Genomic DNA, 18,191 nt, shown 5'->3' with positions numbered 1-18,191 from the left:
TTGATACTAAAGGATGTAATTAATTTAGTAGCCGTTAAGTTTGTTAATAGCCTGATCGGTTGTAGCTTTTGTCCTTTCTTCTTGGCTATTGTGTATATATATATATGTACAGAATTTCTTGTACTTTTTCTCTCTGAGAGAATGAATCAGAAAATGATTCCTCAAATATTATCTGCTTCTCAACCACATTTCAACAGACATCTAATAATTCAAAAAGAAAACGAGTAAAATAAAGCAAGTCGATGTACAGTAGGGTCATCTAGTGCTTTAACGGCTAAAGCAAAACATCTGGTTAAAATCGGTATTTCACTTACGAAGATGCTAAAAGCTCGAGCTAGAATGGACGTGTTAGGATGTACCTGGGATTAATTGGATAGAATATATGGTCCCCGTAGATTTCCAAAAGCAACTGGGAATGGCAAAAGATGAAAATAAGATAAGTGACTTGATTATCAGCTTAAACTTAAACTAATCACGGTCCTTAACTTCCAATGATGAAAATTTGTTTCCATAATATTATTTAATAAAGATGATCTGATTTTCATCTTTTGCCTGATTGGTTGATACTAAAGGATGTAATTAATTAGTAGCTGTTAAGTTAGTTAATAGCCTAATTAGTTATAGCTTTTGTCATTTCTTCTTGCCTATTGTGTGTGTATATATATATAGACAGACTTTCTTGTACCTTTTCTCTCTGAGAGAATGAATCAAAAAATGATTCCCCAAATATTATCTGTTTCTCAACCATATTTCAACATGGTATCAAAACAGGTCAAAAATGGTGCTTAAAAATTCATGTCTCGTGGAATAATGACAGCAGCAGAAATCGTGTGATCCCTCATACCTTCACCGTCGTCTCTGGTAACGTTACTACCCATCAAGATCTTTTCTGATATATTTTTTTCAATCCTTATTACTTTCATTTGATCTATCAGTATAGTATAGATTTGGTCTCAATCATGTCTAAAACAAGTGAATCGAGATCTCAAGGACCTCAACCTTCAACCCATACTTCATCACAAATAGCCTCTCAGATTTCACCCATTGAAGACCCCCAATCTCCTTACTATTTCCATCATACTGATCATCCAGGTTCAATCATCATCAACCCCGAGCTCACCACAAATAACTATGTGGCATGGAGCAGATTATTTCTTTTTGCCTTGTCCATCAGAAACAAAATGGGACTTATAAATGGATCTGTCCCCAAAGCTGAAGGAATGGACCCCCTATATCCATCATGGATTCGATGCAACAATCTTATTGTTGCCTAGTTGCTTGATTCCATCACTCCTCCAATTGCATCAACTGTTTTCTATATGGACTCTGCCATGGATATTTGGAACACATTGAAATAGAGTTTTGCACAGCCAGATGACAGTAGAGTGTGTAATCTGCAATATAACTTAGGCAACATAACTCAAGGAACCAAATTATATTTTTATATTTAGTTTCATATTTTTATTATCAATATTTTTATTGTTAATTGAATTTAACATATTAGATTTTTTAAATTTTTAACTCTTATTTTTCTGTGTTTAGCCCTCTTAACAAAATTTGGCTAACTCCGCCCTTGGTATTAGCATTCACTAACTGTTGAAACAATCTTATTGTAAAATAGTTGTATACATTATTTATCCATACTAGATTAAAAAAAAAGGGGTTAAAATTTTAGAATTATTTCTTGAGTTGGTAAAAAAAAGTTTCCTTAAAAAGACAAAAGAGGTTAATTCACGTGAACATTCTATATGGGCCCAACCCCGAAAGCTTTACTATTTGGACCAAACTGAGACAATGGGGCCTAGTCAGGTTTTACGTGTTTGGATCAATTTAGGAACATTCATGTATCTTGATTAATTCTTTTACCGTTGGACGTAAAATTAAGTTATAATGTTTGAAATTTTTTTTGAATTATTTTAAAAAAATTAAATTAATATTTATTTTTATTGTATTTGTTGTTGTATTTTTTAAAATAAAATAAATTTTTATGATTAATAACTGATTAATTAATTATAATTAATGAAAATATCTTTTGTTATTTTATACTCACATAATGATAACGCACTACAACATTTTTCACCTTTGGCTGCAAATAAAATTACATTAATATCCCAGCAAATGTATGAAAAAGTATGGCTGCACTTATTTATGGGATTCAACAGCAAAATTAAAGTGTAGCTGTATACTATATGACTACAATCTTAAATCATATGGTAGCATATAAAATGTGTTTAGCTATAAAATAGAGACACATATAACCTTCTAATATGCAATAAGTTTTATGATAGAAACAAAATGCTCACAAACCATAAAGTGTCTCTAAAATCAAATTGCAGCAACTAATGCCTCAAACGTCAAATGTCTCAAAAACCATTTTCAACTTGGAACATGGACCCTCAAGGTCTTTACAACGTGTACAATATGGGGTAATCTCTCTTTCTCTCTTTTTCTCTCCAATTTCTCTTTGTACATATTTGTTTGTCCCTTCTCCAACCTAATAAAACCATCTGACATTGCAGTTCCCAACCTTCCTTACCTGTAAAGATTAATTTGCAAGATAATATTAATTTGCAAGTAATTCATAATGTAATATGAGACAAAGCATACTCACTGACCAACGAACAAAAATTTATTTGTGCTCTTTGATTTGATTTGAAAACAAAGCAAAAAATGGAGAAAAAAAAGAACATAGAAAACTGCTAAAATTATAAAAGATTCATAATTTGTTCTCTTTCATATCTAACTCTCTTCTAGCATGGTACTACACAAGTTTCAAATGATGCATAGTTTAACATTGGAGATTGGAAAGCAAAAAAGGTGTCTTATGTTTTAACATCTTCGATAAGGCCTCCTATGAATCAAATATAGCTTGAATGCATGCTATCTCAATGATTCTAGAGTAACTATACTAGATATCCTATAAATCCAGCTTACACATAGGAGCCCCTAACTCCAAGTTTTAACATCACATTGCCATTAGTTTTAAACTTATAAAATTGTTACTTTTCTAAAACAAAAATTAAAAAAAAAATCCAAAACTCCATTCATGTATAAATTATGCAACACTTTAAGAATTTTAATTAAATAATAATTCAAAAAGCAGCACAAAAATCCTAATATGTCCAGCCATGAACAATCAATTAATTAACATAAAATGACTTACAGGATTCATCAAGAGTAGCATTTGGAATCAATTCTTCCAAGTATCTTGTTAGGCTCATTTGTTCAAAGTTGTGCTTTTATTCTTCAAAGAGAAGTTGAGGAACATTGACTTCCACCATCTAAAAATAAATAAAAATGCAATCATAAATCATAAATCTTAGATCATATGACAAATTAGAACCTCAAAATTGTAAAAACTCTTAAAGTGATTGCAAGTAACTAACCTTACAAATCTGATTTAGAGATATATTATCAAATATTTGGTGTTTGATTATTTGTTCCTTTTCTTGGCAACCGATCAATGATGATCGATTAAGCTGTAAATTGTTATAATTAAGTAACTAAACTTGAGAATTGAAAGAAAATAAAAAATAGTTGCAATAGAAAATAAAAGTTTCCCTTTTGATGTCCACTCTTCAATGACTCCAAGGCCTTGTGAATGTCCTCCTAGAATCACAATCTTTTATCACATGGTGAAAAGGCATCCATTTGAAGTGTCCCTTTTGACTGCAAAATCAATCAATTTCAAGATCTTTGATAAGTATTTAGATATTCCACCACAGTAATCTTAATTGTCCACAACAAACAATCATGGGATCAGGACGTTCAAGATAGTGGAACTTTTTCCATAAAGTGCTAAATGAATTGGCACTATTTATATCATTCGACATCAATATCCCAGCATTCAGTAAATCACCATATTTTCAAATTCCAGTCATATGTATCAAATAATTCAACAAGAAAACTTCTAAAACTCCTCAAGAATAGCATATTTAGTGTTTGTGCCTTAAAAATTATAGAGAGAATACCAGATGAAACAAGAAAAATTTGAGTGTAAGACTCTAATACTGACCAGAGAAGAAGACATATCATGCTATTACATAGTTGCAACAATGCCTACTTATATTCAACAAGCATATAAAACAGGTTGCAGTCACAACAATACTCAAAATGAAGACAAATTGACAAATTAACCTATGGCCACTAATGTAAGTTCTCCTAAATAGATAAAAACAAGTTCTTTTGCGATGAAGGACAAAGAGGAACTGTAACTGCTGTCTCCAAAGCAAGAAAGCAAAAGCAAAACCAAAAAAAAAACCCTCTTATTATCTCTCTAAAATCTAAATTAATAGCAATAAGGCATATCTTTTTTTTTTTGAAATATGAGTTTTTATTATAGATAAGCTGTAATGCCATGGGGAGTCTCGAACGTGGAGGCTCCTGTTAGCATAAAGCTATCTTGAGAAGAGCCTGTTCTGTACAATTACAAAAGTAACAGCTGCTCAAGGAGCACTTGGCAGCATCTCAGCATGTATAATCTCAAAAAACAAGCATAGTTCTGAATAAAACCCCTAAACAAAAGTCTAATACTAGTAAAATTCAACCAGAGTGAAAAAAGGTGAGTAGCCTATGTGGCCCAGACCGACAAACTCCCTAATCGAACAAATGAATTATTCCAGTTGAAACCCCCGCGAGTCTTCAAAGGTAGGCAAACAGGGATAATGCCAAGAAGCCTCCAAGAGCAATCATCCCTCTATTGTTATAAGGCATATCTATTGTTATAAGTTGGACAAAACTCATTCACGAACCAATCTGGGTTTCAGCAGAAAAAAAAAATCCATCGTAATTCATGGACTGAAAACACATACTTATTCCTTAAGGTCAGGTTTTACATGACAAATTCATGCCTTTAAAAGACAGTTATCGTAACACTTGATTGACACATGACTCAGTAAACATGCAATATAACAGACAATACATGGTACTTATATCTACAATATAACATACCAGAAAAAGGCGGAGGAAGAGAGAGAGAGTCATACACGAGGGCAATCATATCTGCAAGGCCATCAATAAAATTGTAAAGAACACCAATGTCATACGTTATGTTTTGAGTTGCTGGGTTGAGCTTTTTAAGTTTCCTTTCATATAGTCCACGTATACCTGCACACGGCAAATAATATATACTGTTAAAATTGTCAAATCTTTTAAATGATGGAAAGGAAGAAGAGAAGGGATTCCATCTAGTGCATCATATTGAAACCACACTAATTCATTTCCTCTTAATGCAACTCAAAAATATAAACAATTTTGGACATACATTCTTGAGAAAAAAAGACATATGCACAATCAAATCTAAAAATCATTCTCAACTCCACAAGCCAACTTCCAAAAGGTATAGTCCATTGCCTGCAATAGAAGCTATTTTCAAGAAAACTAATGCAATAGGAACTCTATAAAATGTATGAAATGTATATGTATCCTATCATAAAGCTCACTTTTGATTGCTTTGATTTCCACCTCCAAACCCCTATTCATAGCTTGACTGATAAAATCATAATATGAGCAACAACAAAAACAAAGATAATATAAGCAACAGTAAACAAAAAGCATACTGTCCATAGCTTGACTGATAGAATCATAATCCACAAACGTTCTAGGTGCTCTGTTCTGCGAAGTTTGCATCAAAACAATGGTGTGCCTGTTTGCCTAAATCATCACACAAAATAAAAAATGGGATTAAAAAACACACAACTAACCATATCAATCCCATATCAATCCAATAAAAAAAATATTACGGTTGAAATAGGTTCAATGTCATTAACATGCCAGCAAGAATCAAATCAATGAACAATCAAGTCCTACAAAAGAAATCTTAAATCGTGTAATAATAATTAAAAAAAAAACAGAGATTTGAGAATCGAGTGCCCTGTTTTTGTACCAAAAGGGGTCACATTTGACAAAACCCTAGTTTCTTGGGGAAAAGAAGATGAGATTAAAAAGGTAAGATTTTTACAAGCAAAATTAGCTTAATTAGGAAAAGCAATGAACGAAGGAAGTAGAAAAGAAAAGAAAGAGGTTTTAGAGAGGAGAAGTGCGGCGAAGGAAAGGGAAAGATTTTGGAAGAAAAGAAAGAGGTGCAGAGAGATAGAGGGGAGACAGATGCAAAGAAAAAAATGTTTTATTCATTAATTTTCAAAAAATTTATTTTTGATAACGGGGAAGAAAAATTCGAAAACTAAAAAAAAAAAAGGGGTGAGTAAAGGAAAAGAGAAAGAAAGAAAGATATTTTTCATTCTTTGTGTTTAGTATGAAAAGTGAAAAATAGAAAGAATCAAATAATTGATATTTTTTTTATTTAGAGAAAAAGAGAGATTGTAAGATGTAAGAGATAATTTTTTTAATTAAATTTTTATGAGCTGCAAAAATAAAAAATGCATCTAAATTTTAAAATTCAAATACTATAACAAATTCTTTAAACGCAAAAATAAAAGTGCAGCTAAAATTGTATAGTTAAAATCGGTTTATGTTGTAGTGACGTGACATAAATGTAGAAATTGAAAAAGGTTATATTATTGTATTATCATGCTATATTAATATTATTATAATAATATATTAACAAATTATATCAATATTATGTGATATAAATTTGATAATTGCTATCTTAACTAATATCGATTAGTTGAGCATTAATTATAATGAATTATTTAGATCAAAATAAAAATATAAAATCTTGATTGATCATAATAGAAAAATAAAAATTTATTTAAAATTTTTAAATAATTTAAATTTTTAAAATTTATGCCTAAAATCAAAATCCACCAAAAGCTAAATTGTTTCTTTTCATGGTCTTTAGCATATGGAAAAAGGCGTCAATACAGGCTAGTGATTCTTAGTAATACTGATGCCATTTTTTAAATAATTTGCGTGGCAGAAAGGAGCCTTAGTTCCTTCCTGCTATTTCTAGAATTGCAACTAATCCGAACGTTCTAAATGGGTTATCCTCCCTCGGGAAAAGATTTGGAAGGTGTAATTGGACATGGGGGATCACCTTATGAACGGAAATCTCTTGTTATATTCATGTCACATCATTGAATTTTTTTAATTAATTGAAAAATTAAAATTTTATTAAATATTTATACGAAAAAGTAAATTTTTTTTAACGCAATTTTATCAGATAAAATGATAAAAAAGCCAATATATTGTCAAACTTTTTGAAAGATTACTATAACTTCCATAAAAATCTCATGAAATAAATTAATTTTTTCTTTGGCAATGTCAACCTAACATATTTTAACAAATATTTCCAACAAAGATTTCATCAAACAATTAGTCTCATCAATTTTTCTATAACATACAATTGGATAAACAGTAACTAAGAGAGTTCAAAATAAATAAATTAAATCTGCAAAAGAAAAATGAAACTTTAAAATCATGGGAAACTAGAATCAAATAGTATTAAAAACCAAATGAAGAGGTAAAAAATAAAAAATAAGGACACCACATTTGGATAAAGAAATTCAAGTCAAAATGACTAGCAAAGTTGGGTGAGTTTTTAATTTTTGATAATATTGAATTGTTGATGTGTTATTTTTTTATCATATACTTATTCGAAAATTTTCAATCATTCAATTTTTTTTATATTTCATCCAAACATTTTATTTGTGTTATTTATTTATTTTGTTAAATACATAGTAAAATGAAAAAAATAGTGCAACTCATTTATTTATTTTGTATTTATGTGCTTTTTTCCATGCGGGTCAAAAGCTCTTTTGTGAGGAAGGAACGCAGGCAATTTCCGATCTTGCGGCATCGGTCGAGTGCACGCGGTTATTTCATCCGAACAATGTTTGCTTGACGCGGCAACGGCCAAAGTCAATAACTATGTATGTGGATTAATAATTCAAATATAGATATTATCAGACTTGACATGATTGGATACATTTTTCTTTCAGCCTTTCTCAGACTGTGCGTATGGCCCAACCCCATTTTTTGTCTCTACCGTTTTGCCCCCCGAATCTAATGAGGGTTGGAGAGGGCCCAAAGCAGGTTCAAGACAGATTTAAAATGATAATGTCGTCACCTCAAACAAATGGAACATACGTACAAGGCTCTTGCAAGTCAAAAGAAGATAATGCAATCACTAGTCAAGCCTCGATGATCAAGAATAGAAAATGCATTTACCTTCTGACTAAGATACAGATGTAGTACGAAGGGTAAGAACAAGAATAAGAATCAATAAACTTCAACAAATCAAAATAAAATCCTTAAATTGTAATTTGTTATAACACGTTGATATTCAAATTAACTTTTCATCTTTGTATTTCTTCACATATAAATAAAATTTTTATAAATATGTTTCATTATTTCTCTCTCTGCCTCTCGCCTGGGTGCAGAGACACTTATTTTCAGTCGGGGTACATATCGAACGTTATATAGAAAAGTACCTTAGCCGCCTTTGAGACCGTACCGACCATTTCCAAGCTTGATGTGACGAGACACTAGCAACTGGTGATGGTTACTGTCTTGTCTTGCTTTAAATCGCGCGTTTCACGTTCGTAGCTCGCTCAAGTCTGTCGTTTTTGAGATCAAAAACAGAAAAGAGAAAGTAACCAATGCCCTGCTTTTCAACCCCTCCCCCTCTCTCGGTCAAATCGAAACCTTCATTCCTTCTTTGGCTATAAAAGCACAAATTCAGCCTTCGACGAACATAACCCAGCAAAACTAGAGTAGAAATAAAGCACTTAAATTTAGTTATTGAATCCTTGGGTTAACAGGTGAGTGAGCTACGAATATGATGCAGGCTGATCAGAAGATACTAATCGAGCAGCTCTTGGTGGGTCTGATAGTACTAGCGAGGCAAGTTGGCGAGGCGGTTGATCAGGCCAAATCGTTCAGGATATACCGCGGGGAGATGGAAAAGCGAGTGGTTCATCTCTCGCAAATGCTAAACAACCTGGCCTGCTTCATCGCCATGGGTCCGATATTGTTTAACTTGAACCCAGTTGATTGTGTTATCAGAGAGGTCTGCAAGATCCTTCAGGAGGCCTTAACCCTGGCCTGCAAGTGTAGACGCAAAACCATTGTTTGTCGACTCTTCACCGGCACAAAATCAAAATTAGACACCACTCTCTACAAGCTCTACTACCTTTTAGACGTCTCTATCGAATCCATGAAGTGTCTTCTTATCTTGTACAACCCCGATTTCGGCAGCTCCTTTGATGAAATCTTTCTCTCGTTGCCTCAATTCCTCAGCAACGATTCATCTACTCTCTCGGCCTGGTCTTGCATGGTTGCAGAAAAATTGATTTGGCAGCTAGCCCCATTGCTGAGTGAAACTTCTCCACCTGAGCTGAAAATATGTTGTGCGGAAGCTTTATCGATGCTTAACGTTGGGAGTGTTCTAAATAGTAGTAGGATGATAGACGAGACAAAAAAATTAATGTTTTGCTTGGCTAAGTTGGTGGAAGCGGAGGATGGTGAATTCCAGTACAATTGCTTGATGATTATAGAGGAAATCACTGCCGCAGCCGAATCAGATCTCGATCTTCGATGCAAAACATTTAAGACCAGTTCTCGTGGTGCAAAGGCTATTGTTGAGCAGCTCTTAAGGGTGATTAAAGAATCAGAGGATCACCCTAAACTGCAAGTTCCTGCCATCAAATCGATCGGTTCCTTAGCGAGAATTTTCAAAGCAGGAGAAAGTCCTCATACGATTAGTGTTTTGGTGTCGCAGCTTGTCAATGTGCACCAAGAAGTGGCAACGGAAGCTATCGTTGCTTTACAAAAGTTTGCCTATCCAGGCAGTTATTTTTGCAAAGAGCATTCAAAGACAATGATCGAGTTCAACGCTGTAAAGCCTTTGATGAAATTGCTGAGCGATGGTGAAAGGACACAGCAGCTGCATCGATTGGTGCTTCTCTGCTATCTGGCCGTGAATACTGATTACAGCGCGGCTATGGAAGAAGCCAGGGTCAGGACTGTCATTCAACAATTAGTAACTAGAAAGGGGAGTCTGCACAGGTACGTAGTTTCACAGCGTCCCGAGTTGAAGGAATTGGTACGCAAGGCCTTGTGGTATCTGAGACTGTATTATAAATACTAAAGAGAATGTAGTTCATCAAACGTAGGCAGCATTAGTATTCACTTGTGTAAATATTAACAATATTATCGTATGATACGGATGCTTGTTAATTGGTACTAAATTAAAGAAACTCCCCATTCCTGATAAGAATCCTAACGCCAAATCTCCACTGTAATCAGAAAGATCATCTCCTCCCCTGACAGTTTTAAGATCTCATGGCATTTGTTACTACCATAATCCACTTCCCTTGGCATTTTATAATCCATCTCCCTCTTTCTGTATCTCCCCATATTAATGAGCAAAGCAGGGTCAAAGGACCAAGTACGTGAACCCAGATGATTACTGCTGCAACACCAGCACGTTTGAAACAAAGTCATCATCAACACAAAACTGAGCTAAGCTTGGTGTGGATAGCGATTCTATGTTCTCAACGTGGTGGTGACTTTCACTGTTGTGTTTTACAGTAGCTTAATGCCGTTGATCATACGTTCCCCTTCTTATGTATTTCGTTTGGCTTGGTTTAGATGGGATATATGAGCTTTACTGCTGTAATCATCAATATTTTGGCTTGCTGTTGTGTGTGCCAATACGTGTTATCAGGTGCGATGAATGTGTGGGTAGCTATAAGCTATAACCATCACTGTATCTTTCAGTGCTTTATATAGATAAAGTCCCACGTTTTGGCCGAGAAAAATAAAAAAAACACAAAACTGAGCCCACAATACTGCTTACATCAAGCCATTGGGAGCATACGATATCCGAGTGGTACTACTTAACTATTGACAAATCTGGTCAACTTCTTGCTTTTTGTGCTAAAAAGAAAAATAACGAGTACCCTAAATGTTGTATAAATGTGAACCAAATTAGATTCCGGATACCTGTGCATATCCAAAGCTCCAATAATTTTCTCCAAAGCGGGTAGGCGGTTGCGAGACGGATTTGACAAGGCGGTGTGATGACCTGAAAAATTATCTTACAACAAAGAATGTGGCCGACTTGGCCCTCAACGACAAGGAATGAGCACGTGAAAGACGCATGGCTTCCTAATGAATTTACAGTTTTATAACTAACGATATCAGGAAACAACCATTTCTGCATAGGATAAGTAGGCAAATTTCTAATAAACATGGGTCAACTTGTTGATGGGTTGAAGTTTACCACGTACTTTCCTAGTTGAAAGAAAATCATTATACCTTGCTGCTGAGATTCAACTTCGTGCTCAAATATAAAAAAAAAATAAGAACAAGATTTAAAGATTGACAAGTTACTCAATTAGTTCAATATAGCAGCCAAGAATATGAGAAATTTTAGGAACATGGCAATGGTAATCAGATCAGCCCACCCCCAAGTAAAATCATTTTGGTTTCTTTGCTTCTCAACTAGTTTCAAGTCTCAGTTGTATTAAATTATTTTATGATTTTGTTTATTTATGGTAAATTTTGGAAAAAAAATAAAAAGTGAATAGTAAAAATGATGTAACAAAAAATTTCTTTTGTTTCATAGAAAATTTCCAAATTTAAGGTTGACGGATCATTGAGGGGCAAGCCTGGCGCTGCCAGCATCGAAGGCTGATATTGTTTTGTTGATTGTTCTTTAAGTCAATTGGCACTATGGACTCTAATCTTACAGAACTGCTCGTTAATCCAAATGCGGTTAACTGGATTTTACATGCACAGGCAATTCCATGGAGGATGAGGAATTTTATTCTTCAAGCCTTAAACTTCACAGCTGGAAAGATGGAAAATTGCCCACATTGTAAGCTCGGCAAACGAGATGGCAAACGACCTTGCCAAATCGGGAGTTCAACGATCACAAGATCTCTTGTGGGTCATTAGCTAACGTGACGGTCTTGCTTTGGCAGCTTTCTTGAGGACTGTCTGCTTTCTGTTCTGTTATAGATGAAAATCATTCAGAAAAGAGAATTGAGGAAATGGGGGGCTCAATACCAAAACTGAACTATACATGCATTGCCTTGCCTTTATCTAGCTCTGTCCTTCTATCTTATGATTGCCATTATAGATTTGTAGTTTATCCAGTTCTGTCCTCTGTCTTGCCTTGTATTGGACATCCCGGCTACATTTGATGACATAAGGATGAGCATATTCCAGGCCGAAGCAGAATGGATTGATGGCAAAGGTTAGTAACCATTTTGAGGAGCGGATGGCATTAACAAAGATAGCTCTTCTCAAATTATTTGCTTTGATTTGCTTCAGAATCTCTGAGTTTTGCAGACTTATTGCTTTTTTCTTTAGCTTTTAGGCTGCCTCTTTGCTGCCTTTGTTGGGAATGCCCTTAAGGTTACAGGAACGAATTGTACAATTTCTTGATTTTGTCTATGTACTGGGACTAACAGAATCAAGTGCAGCAGCCGCAGTCACAGTCAGAGCATCTAGTACACCAGACGCAAATGCTGCCAAGTCAACAGAACAAGTATCCAATGCAGCAATTGGTGCTTCTTGTGCTTTTCCACTGATAGAGAATAGGTGGGTGCTTCAGGCTTTGGAGCATGAAAATGAAAGGAAAAAAAACCAGAATACTGTGTTTTAATCATCTGTATACAATATGTATGATGCCAATATAGCAAGCAACTAGGAACCTGCTTGGTATTTCCCTATGAAAACAACAAGATCTGGCTGTAAACAAGAAATAATAGCAAATGCTAATTAGTATACCACAAATCTACAGGGAGGCGAGGCAAACTTTTCCGCTGACTCTCTCGCAAAGATTGGAGTGGACAGATCGACCATGTTTTGCGCATGCTGGTGAGAAGGCCTTGAATTGCTGCAGCCACCAGTGAAGCTGATTTCACTGCCGACCTCTGTTTTGGAGATACCTCCTCTGCCCAGTTTTGTCAGAATTGCTGTGACTATCTTGTCCTCGCAATCCCGAGTGCTACGAGCAGGCCACCTTTTATTTATTTCTAGTAAATCAAAATGCTGTATTTATTCTTTCTTTTGAGTTCTGGTGTTTAGTGGCGATTGTAATGACAATTGTCCATTTCATTTCCTTGGTCTGTAAGGCTGCTTCAGCTTACTTTTATTAATAATATGAACTTGTTTGAGCAAAAAAAAAAAAAAAGGTTTACCACAAAAAGAAAAAAAAACTTGTATAAAGAACTCACTGATCTAGGATGAAATAACCAGATTAGCTGAATGGCAACAAGAATATAGTCAACTCAACAAAGAAAAAAAAAGACTAATCTCCTCAATTAATTAGCCTGTCCTATAGCAAAGTTGATCAAATTCCCTCCAAGGATACTGATGTTTTGTTAAACTAAAAATATTTATTAAGCAATCGAGATGTTACAAAACTAACAAATAGCCAGCAAAGCAAAGAATAAAGTACAGGGATGAACTGATAAAACCGTCTAACATAAAGACCAAGCACCAAAGAACTACAACACAACCTCTACAATACTTGTCAAAAGTTACAATATAGCTCCCAAAAACTCCAGCTAAGATGTTGCAAAGAACGGAAGCAATCAGACCACATCAAAACCATCACAATATGGGGAGCATCCACCATATATTGATATATGTCTCTTATTAAATCTGCTGGGAGTAAAGTCCCAATTTCCTGAGGACGTAGATAACATAGTTTTTAAGAATGTTATGCTCTTTATGGTTCTAGCTATAATAAAACCAAAGAAAACCAGAGAAGAAGAGCTTGAGAAGACGATGAAGCAAGTCAGTGAATTGTAAACTGAATTTTTCATTAATGCAATCAATCATTACAAAGGTTTATATACAAAACCTCTCAACCAATACAAAAGCTGATTTCTTAACTAACTATACAACTAACAACTAACTTGAAAAGTAATTTATAGCACAGTTAAACTTATTAGTAAACTGTGATTCTTAAAATTACACCGTCTTACATAAATATTACACGTGTATTGTCCTTCTTCCACTCTTCTAAACACAAGAGTTCTGATTCAACTAAGTCCTCAATACTCAGAAACTCTGTTTTATCAATCTGGACTTGAATAACGTCTTCAATGTTTAATACATCCCCTCAAGTTGAACTGTGTATGTTATGCACATATGACTTGGTCATAAGTATGTGAAAAACTCTTGGCTATAGAGCCTTTGTGAACAAATTTGCAACTTGTAATACTGTGGACACATGAATAGGTTCAATCAATCCAGACTTGACTTCTCTTATGAAATGGCAATCCATTTCAATATGCTTAGTTCTCTCATGTAATACGGATTTTTGCATATATGAATGGCAGACTGGCTATCTATGTATAGTTTTATGGCTGTTGAATTTTCAATTCCAGAGTCAGAAAACAAATATTTCAGTCATATCACTTCACAACATGTAGCTACCATTGAGCGATACTCTGCTTCAGCAAAACTCCTTGCAACTACAGATTGTTTCTTACATTTCCAACTTACCAAAGAATCACCAAGAAAAACACAAAAACCTGTTATTGACTTTCTTGTGTCAGGATACCTGGCCCAATCACTATCCGAATAAGTGGAGAGCTGCAAATCAGATTTGGAGCTTAACAAAATTCCTTGTCTGGGTGACCCTTTTAAGTATTTCAACACTCTATATGCTGCCATAAGATGTACCTGACCTGGTTTATCCATAAACTGAGATAAGCTTCCTAATGAGTTGCCGATATAGCGTTGCATCTGCTAGTTGTTCATCATCAGTGGCCTTTTCTAATTTGTGATTATAATAAATAGGAGTTGAAACTGGTTTTACACCAAGAAGTCCATGCTCTTCCAACATATCCAAAGCATACTTTCTTTGGCAAATTGATATACCCTCAATTGACCTTGCTAATTCAAGTCCAAGAAAGTACTTAACTTCTCCAAGATCTTTTAGCTTAAAATGTGAACTTAGATAAGTTTTGACGTCCATTGATAACTGAAGATTATTGGAATCAATGATTATGTCATCAACATAAACCAGCAGTGTTACAAAACCACCATTATCTGTATTTAAAGTAAACAGAGAGTAGTATGACAAAGACTGGTTGAATACATACTCTGTTAATGCTGTAGTAAATTTTGCATTCTATTGCGTAGAGGCCTATTTTAATCCATACAAAGATTTGTGTAATTTACAGACTAACTTAGTATTAGGAAGATACTCCCTCTTGACTTGATAACCAGGTGGTAAAGACATATACATTTCTTCATCAAGGTCCCCATTAAGGAAGGCATTATTTATATCTAACGGAGACAAAAACCACCCTTGAGTTGCTACTAAGGCAAAAAAAAGCCTGATAGTTACCTCTTTAGCAATAGGACTAAAAGTCTCTTAATAATCAAAACCTTCAATTTGACTGTATCTTTTTGCAACCAAACGAGCCTTGAACCTTTCTATACTACCATTTGCCTTCATTTTAGTTTTGAAAACCCATTTACAACCAATTGCATGAGAATCTACAAGCAGGGGAACTACACTCTATGTGCCATTATCCTCTAAGGCTGTTAGTTCAGCAGCCATAGCCTCTTTCCAATGATCATAGTGAATAACTTGATGATAAGTAGTAGGTTCATGAAGTTGAGATAAAGAAGCAGTGAAAGATTTGTGTTTGGAAGATAACTTGTTAGAAGATAAAAATTGTGCAATCGGATAAGATGTGACAGAATTTGAAGAAGAGGGCAAATGAACATCATAAATTTATAAGTATTTAGGCAATTTCCTAGTTTTATCACTTTTTCTAGGAGGTATAGAATCAACAGGAATAACAGAACAATAAGAAGAAACAGATTCAGAAAAGTAAATTGTAGAGTTAACATGTTTGCTGGAAACAGATTAATCAATTAGATTTGAAGGAATTTGAAGAATTTGAATTTTCAAGTATGTCTAAAGGATCAAGAGGAGAAGTTGAAGATGTGGAAGCATTCATAAGTGCATGGACAGAAGAAGGCATAGGAACAGTATCAACAAAATAAAAATTAGACTCATACACATAAGATGTTTGATAAAATGCATGATCAAAAGAAGTCTGCTGATAAGAATGAAAAGGGAAAACATGTTCATGAAAAACTACATTTCTTGAAATGAAAACTTTGTTAGCATCAAGATCATAGACCTTATAGCCTTTGACATCATTAGGACATCTTAAGAAAATACACTTACTTGCCCATTTGTAAAGTTTTTTCCTATGTTGACTAGGAGTCAAAACAAAACATAAACTACTAAAAACTCTAAGGTGATCATAGGAAAAAGGTTTTTGGTACAACAATTCATATGGTGTGCAATTGTGAAGAGTTTCTCTAGGCATCTTATTTATAATATGGACAACAGTGAGAACTGCATAACCCTAAAAAATGAAGAGGAACTGGACACTGATTCAATAAAGCTCTTATGTCAATTGAGATGTGTTGATATATCCTTTCTACTCTACCATTCTGTTGAGGAGTTTCAACACAGGTTAAATGATGAACAATTCTTGTTTTTGCATAGAAATCAATAAGATCAAACTCCTTTCCATTGTCTGTTCTCAAAACTTTGATATAAGCATTGAATTGAGTTTTGACAAAGTTATAAAAATTTGAAATGATAGTTGAAACATCAAATTTACATTTCATCAAGAAAATCCAAGTAAAACGTGAGTAATCATCAACTAGGGTGAGAAAATATTTTTGATTAGAAACAATAGGTATTTCATAAAGACCCTATGTTTCTGCATGAACAATTTCAAAAGGTCTAACACTTGTTTGTGCATGCACAGGAAATGGTAATTTTCTCTATTTTGCCATAGAACTAATTTCACAAAGCAAATGCTTAGAACTATGAACATCAGAACAATGTTTGTTTATTACATTTATTCTTTTTATTGGTGCATGACCTGACCTGAAATGCCAAAGATCAAAGCTAGGATGCACAACTATACAATTGTGAATAGAAGAAACATTGATTAATGAAATGTTCTTGTCAATACTATGTTTTGACAGAGCTTGTTCATCTGCATGAAATACAACCCTGAAATGACCTTAGCTACCCCAATCACCTTCCATGAAACTAGATCATGAACAACACACAAATCATCAGTAAACCAAACACAATTCTTTTGTGAACCAGTAAGCTAACTTATTGAGATGAGATCAAACCTCAAATTAGGAACACACAAAACATCTGTAAAGTAAGAAATGGTGTAAGTTGAATAGTTCCTACATAAGAGACAAAAGCTTTAGCTTTGTTTGAAAGTTCAACAAAGCAATTAGATACTGATGTTGTAAAAACAAAATTATCCAAGGTATAAGAAATATGATTTGTTGCTTTTGTGTCTACAATCCAAGAATTGTGTTTAATCATGAATTCTGTCACATTTTTGTATTTGGATGGAAGATTACTATTAATGTTAAAGCAGACATGACCAAAGATAATACCTGAAAAAGCAGAGTTGACTAGAGAATGTTTGTTTTGCTGATTAGATGTAAAGGCGGATGCAGAAGTAGAACCATCCTTACCTTCATCATTACTAATACCATTCTCATTTAAAAGACTCATCAGCTTGCTTACTTGTTGCCTAATGAGAGACATCTGAAACATTGTGCTATTTCCAACAACCTCATCTTTTTATGCAAATTGTTTTTTATCCATTATTGTAACACTATTCACTAACTTGCCTATCTTATAAACATTTTTACCTTTATTGAACTTGAAATCCTCTGGAAAACCTATCAGTCTATAACACTTTTCTTTTGAATAACCCTTCTTATTACAATGTGAACAAATCACTTCCTTTTTTAATTTTTTCTTTTCATCAAACACTATTGTCATAGCAGCAAATTCCAAAACTAGTTGACCTTGTATCAAAAGAGTTCTTTGTGTTTGCTCCCCTAAAACCAAGCTGTAAACCTTGTCCAAAGTAGGTAGATTATGTTTGGTTGGCGGAATAGACAGGAATAGAATAGAATAGAATAAAATAATTGAAAATAAAATAAAATAGTTATTACTTAATTTAGTATGACAAAAGGAATAAGACAAGAATAATTATTATAACTTATTGTAATGTTTAATTGGTAACAATAATTTTGGAATAAGAAAGGAATAGAAAATAAAAAGACAAAAACACCTTTTATTATTTATATGACTATTTATTTTTATTAGATTTTTTAAAATATTAATAATCTAGAATTTAATTTAAAATATTAATAATTAATAATTTAATATATAATATTAATTTAATTTT

At 33.8% G+C, this 18,191-nt stretch overlaps 1 protein-coding gene and 1 long non-coding RNA gene across 6 annotated transcripts; both read right to left on the bottom strand.

The window, feature by feature from the left end:
• Positions 2,256–6,118, bottom strand: LOC18607208. Of its 5 annotated transcripts, none has more exons than XR_001926858.1 (6): positions 5,742–6,116; positions 5,559–5,652; positions 4,986–5,106; positions 3,387–3,669; positions 3,164–3,281; positions 2,256–2,536 (listed from the first exon to the last, which is right to left on the bottom strand). It is a non-coding gene; the product is annotated as an uncharacterized LOC18607208 (long non-coding RNA). The 5 variants fall into 5 exon arrangements; XR_001926860.1 differs by having other exon boundaries at positions 5,885–6,116; XR_001926859.1 differs by having other exon boundaries at positions 4,951–5,106; positions 5,559–6,118.
• On the bottom strand, positions 14,618–15,388 carry LOC108660607 (uncharacterized mitochondrial protein AtMg00810-like). The gene is made up of 3 exons (XM_018114818.1): positions 15,319–15,388; positions 15,109–15,216; positions 14,618–14,976 (listed from the first exon to the last, which is right to left on the bottom strand). The coding sequence occupies exons 1-3, from the start codon at positions 15,386–15,388 to the stop codon at positions 14,618–14,620; spliced, it is 537 nt and encodes a 178-aa protein (XP_017970307.1).

This window comes from Theobroma cacao, chromosome 2, assembly GCF_000208745.1.
Source record: "Theobroma cacao cultivar B97-61/B2 chromosome 2, Criollo_cocoa_genome_V2, whole genome shotgun sequence".
NCBI lineage: Eukaryota > Viridiplantae > Streptophyta > Magnoliopsida > Malvales > Malvaceae > Theobroma > Theobroma cacao.
The sequence above is the reverse complement of the archived record's forward strand: the minus strand, read 5'-3'. Positions and strand labels throughout refer to the sequence as shown.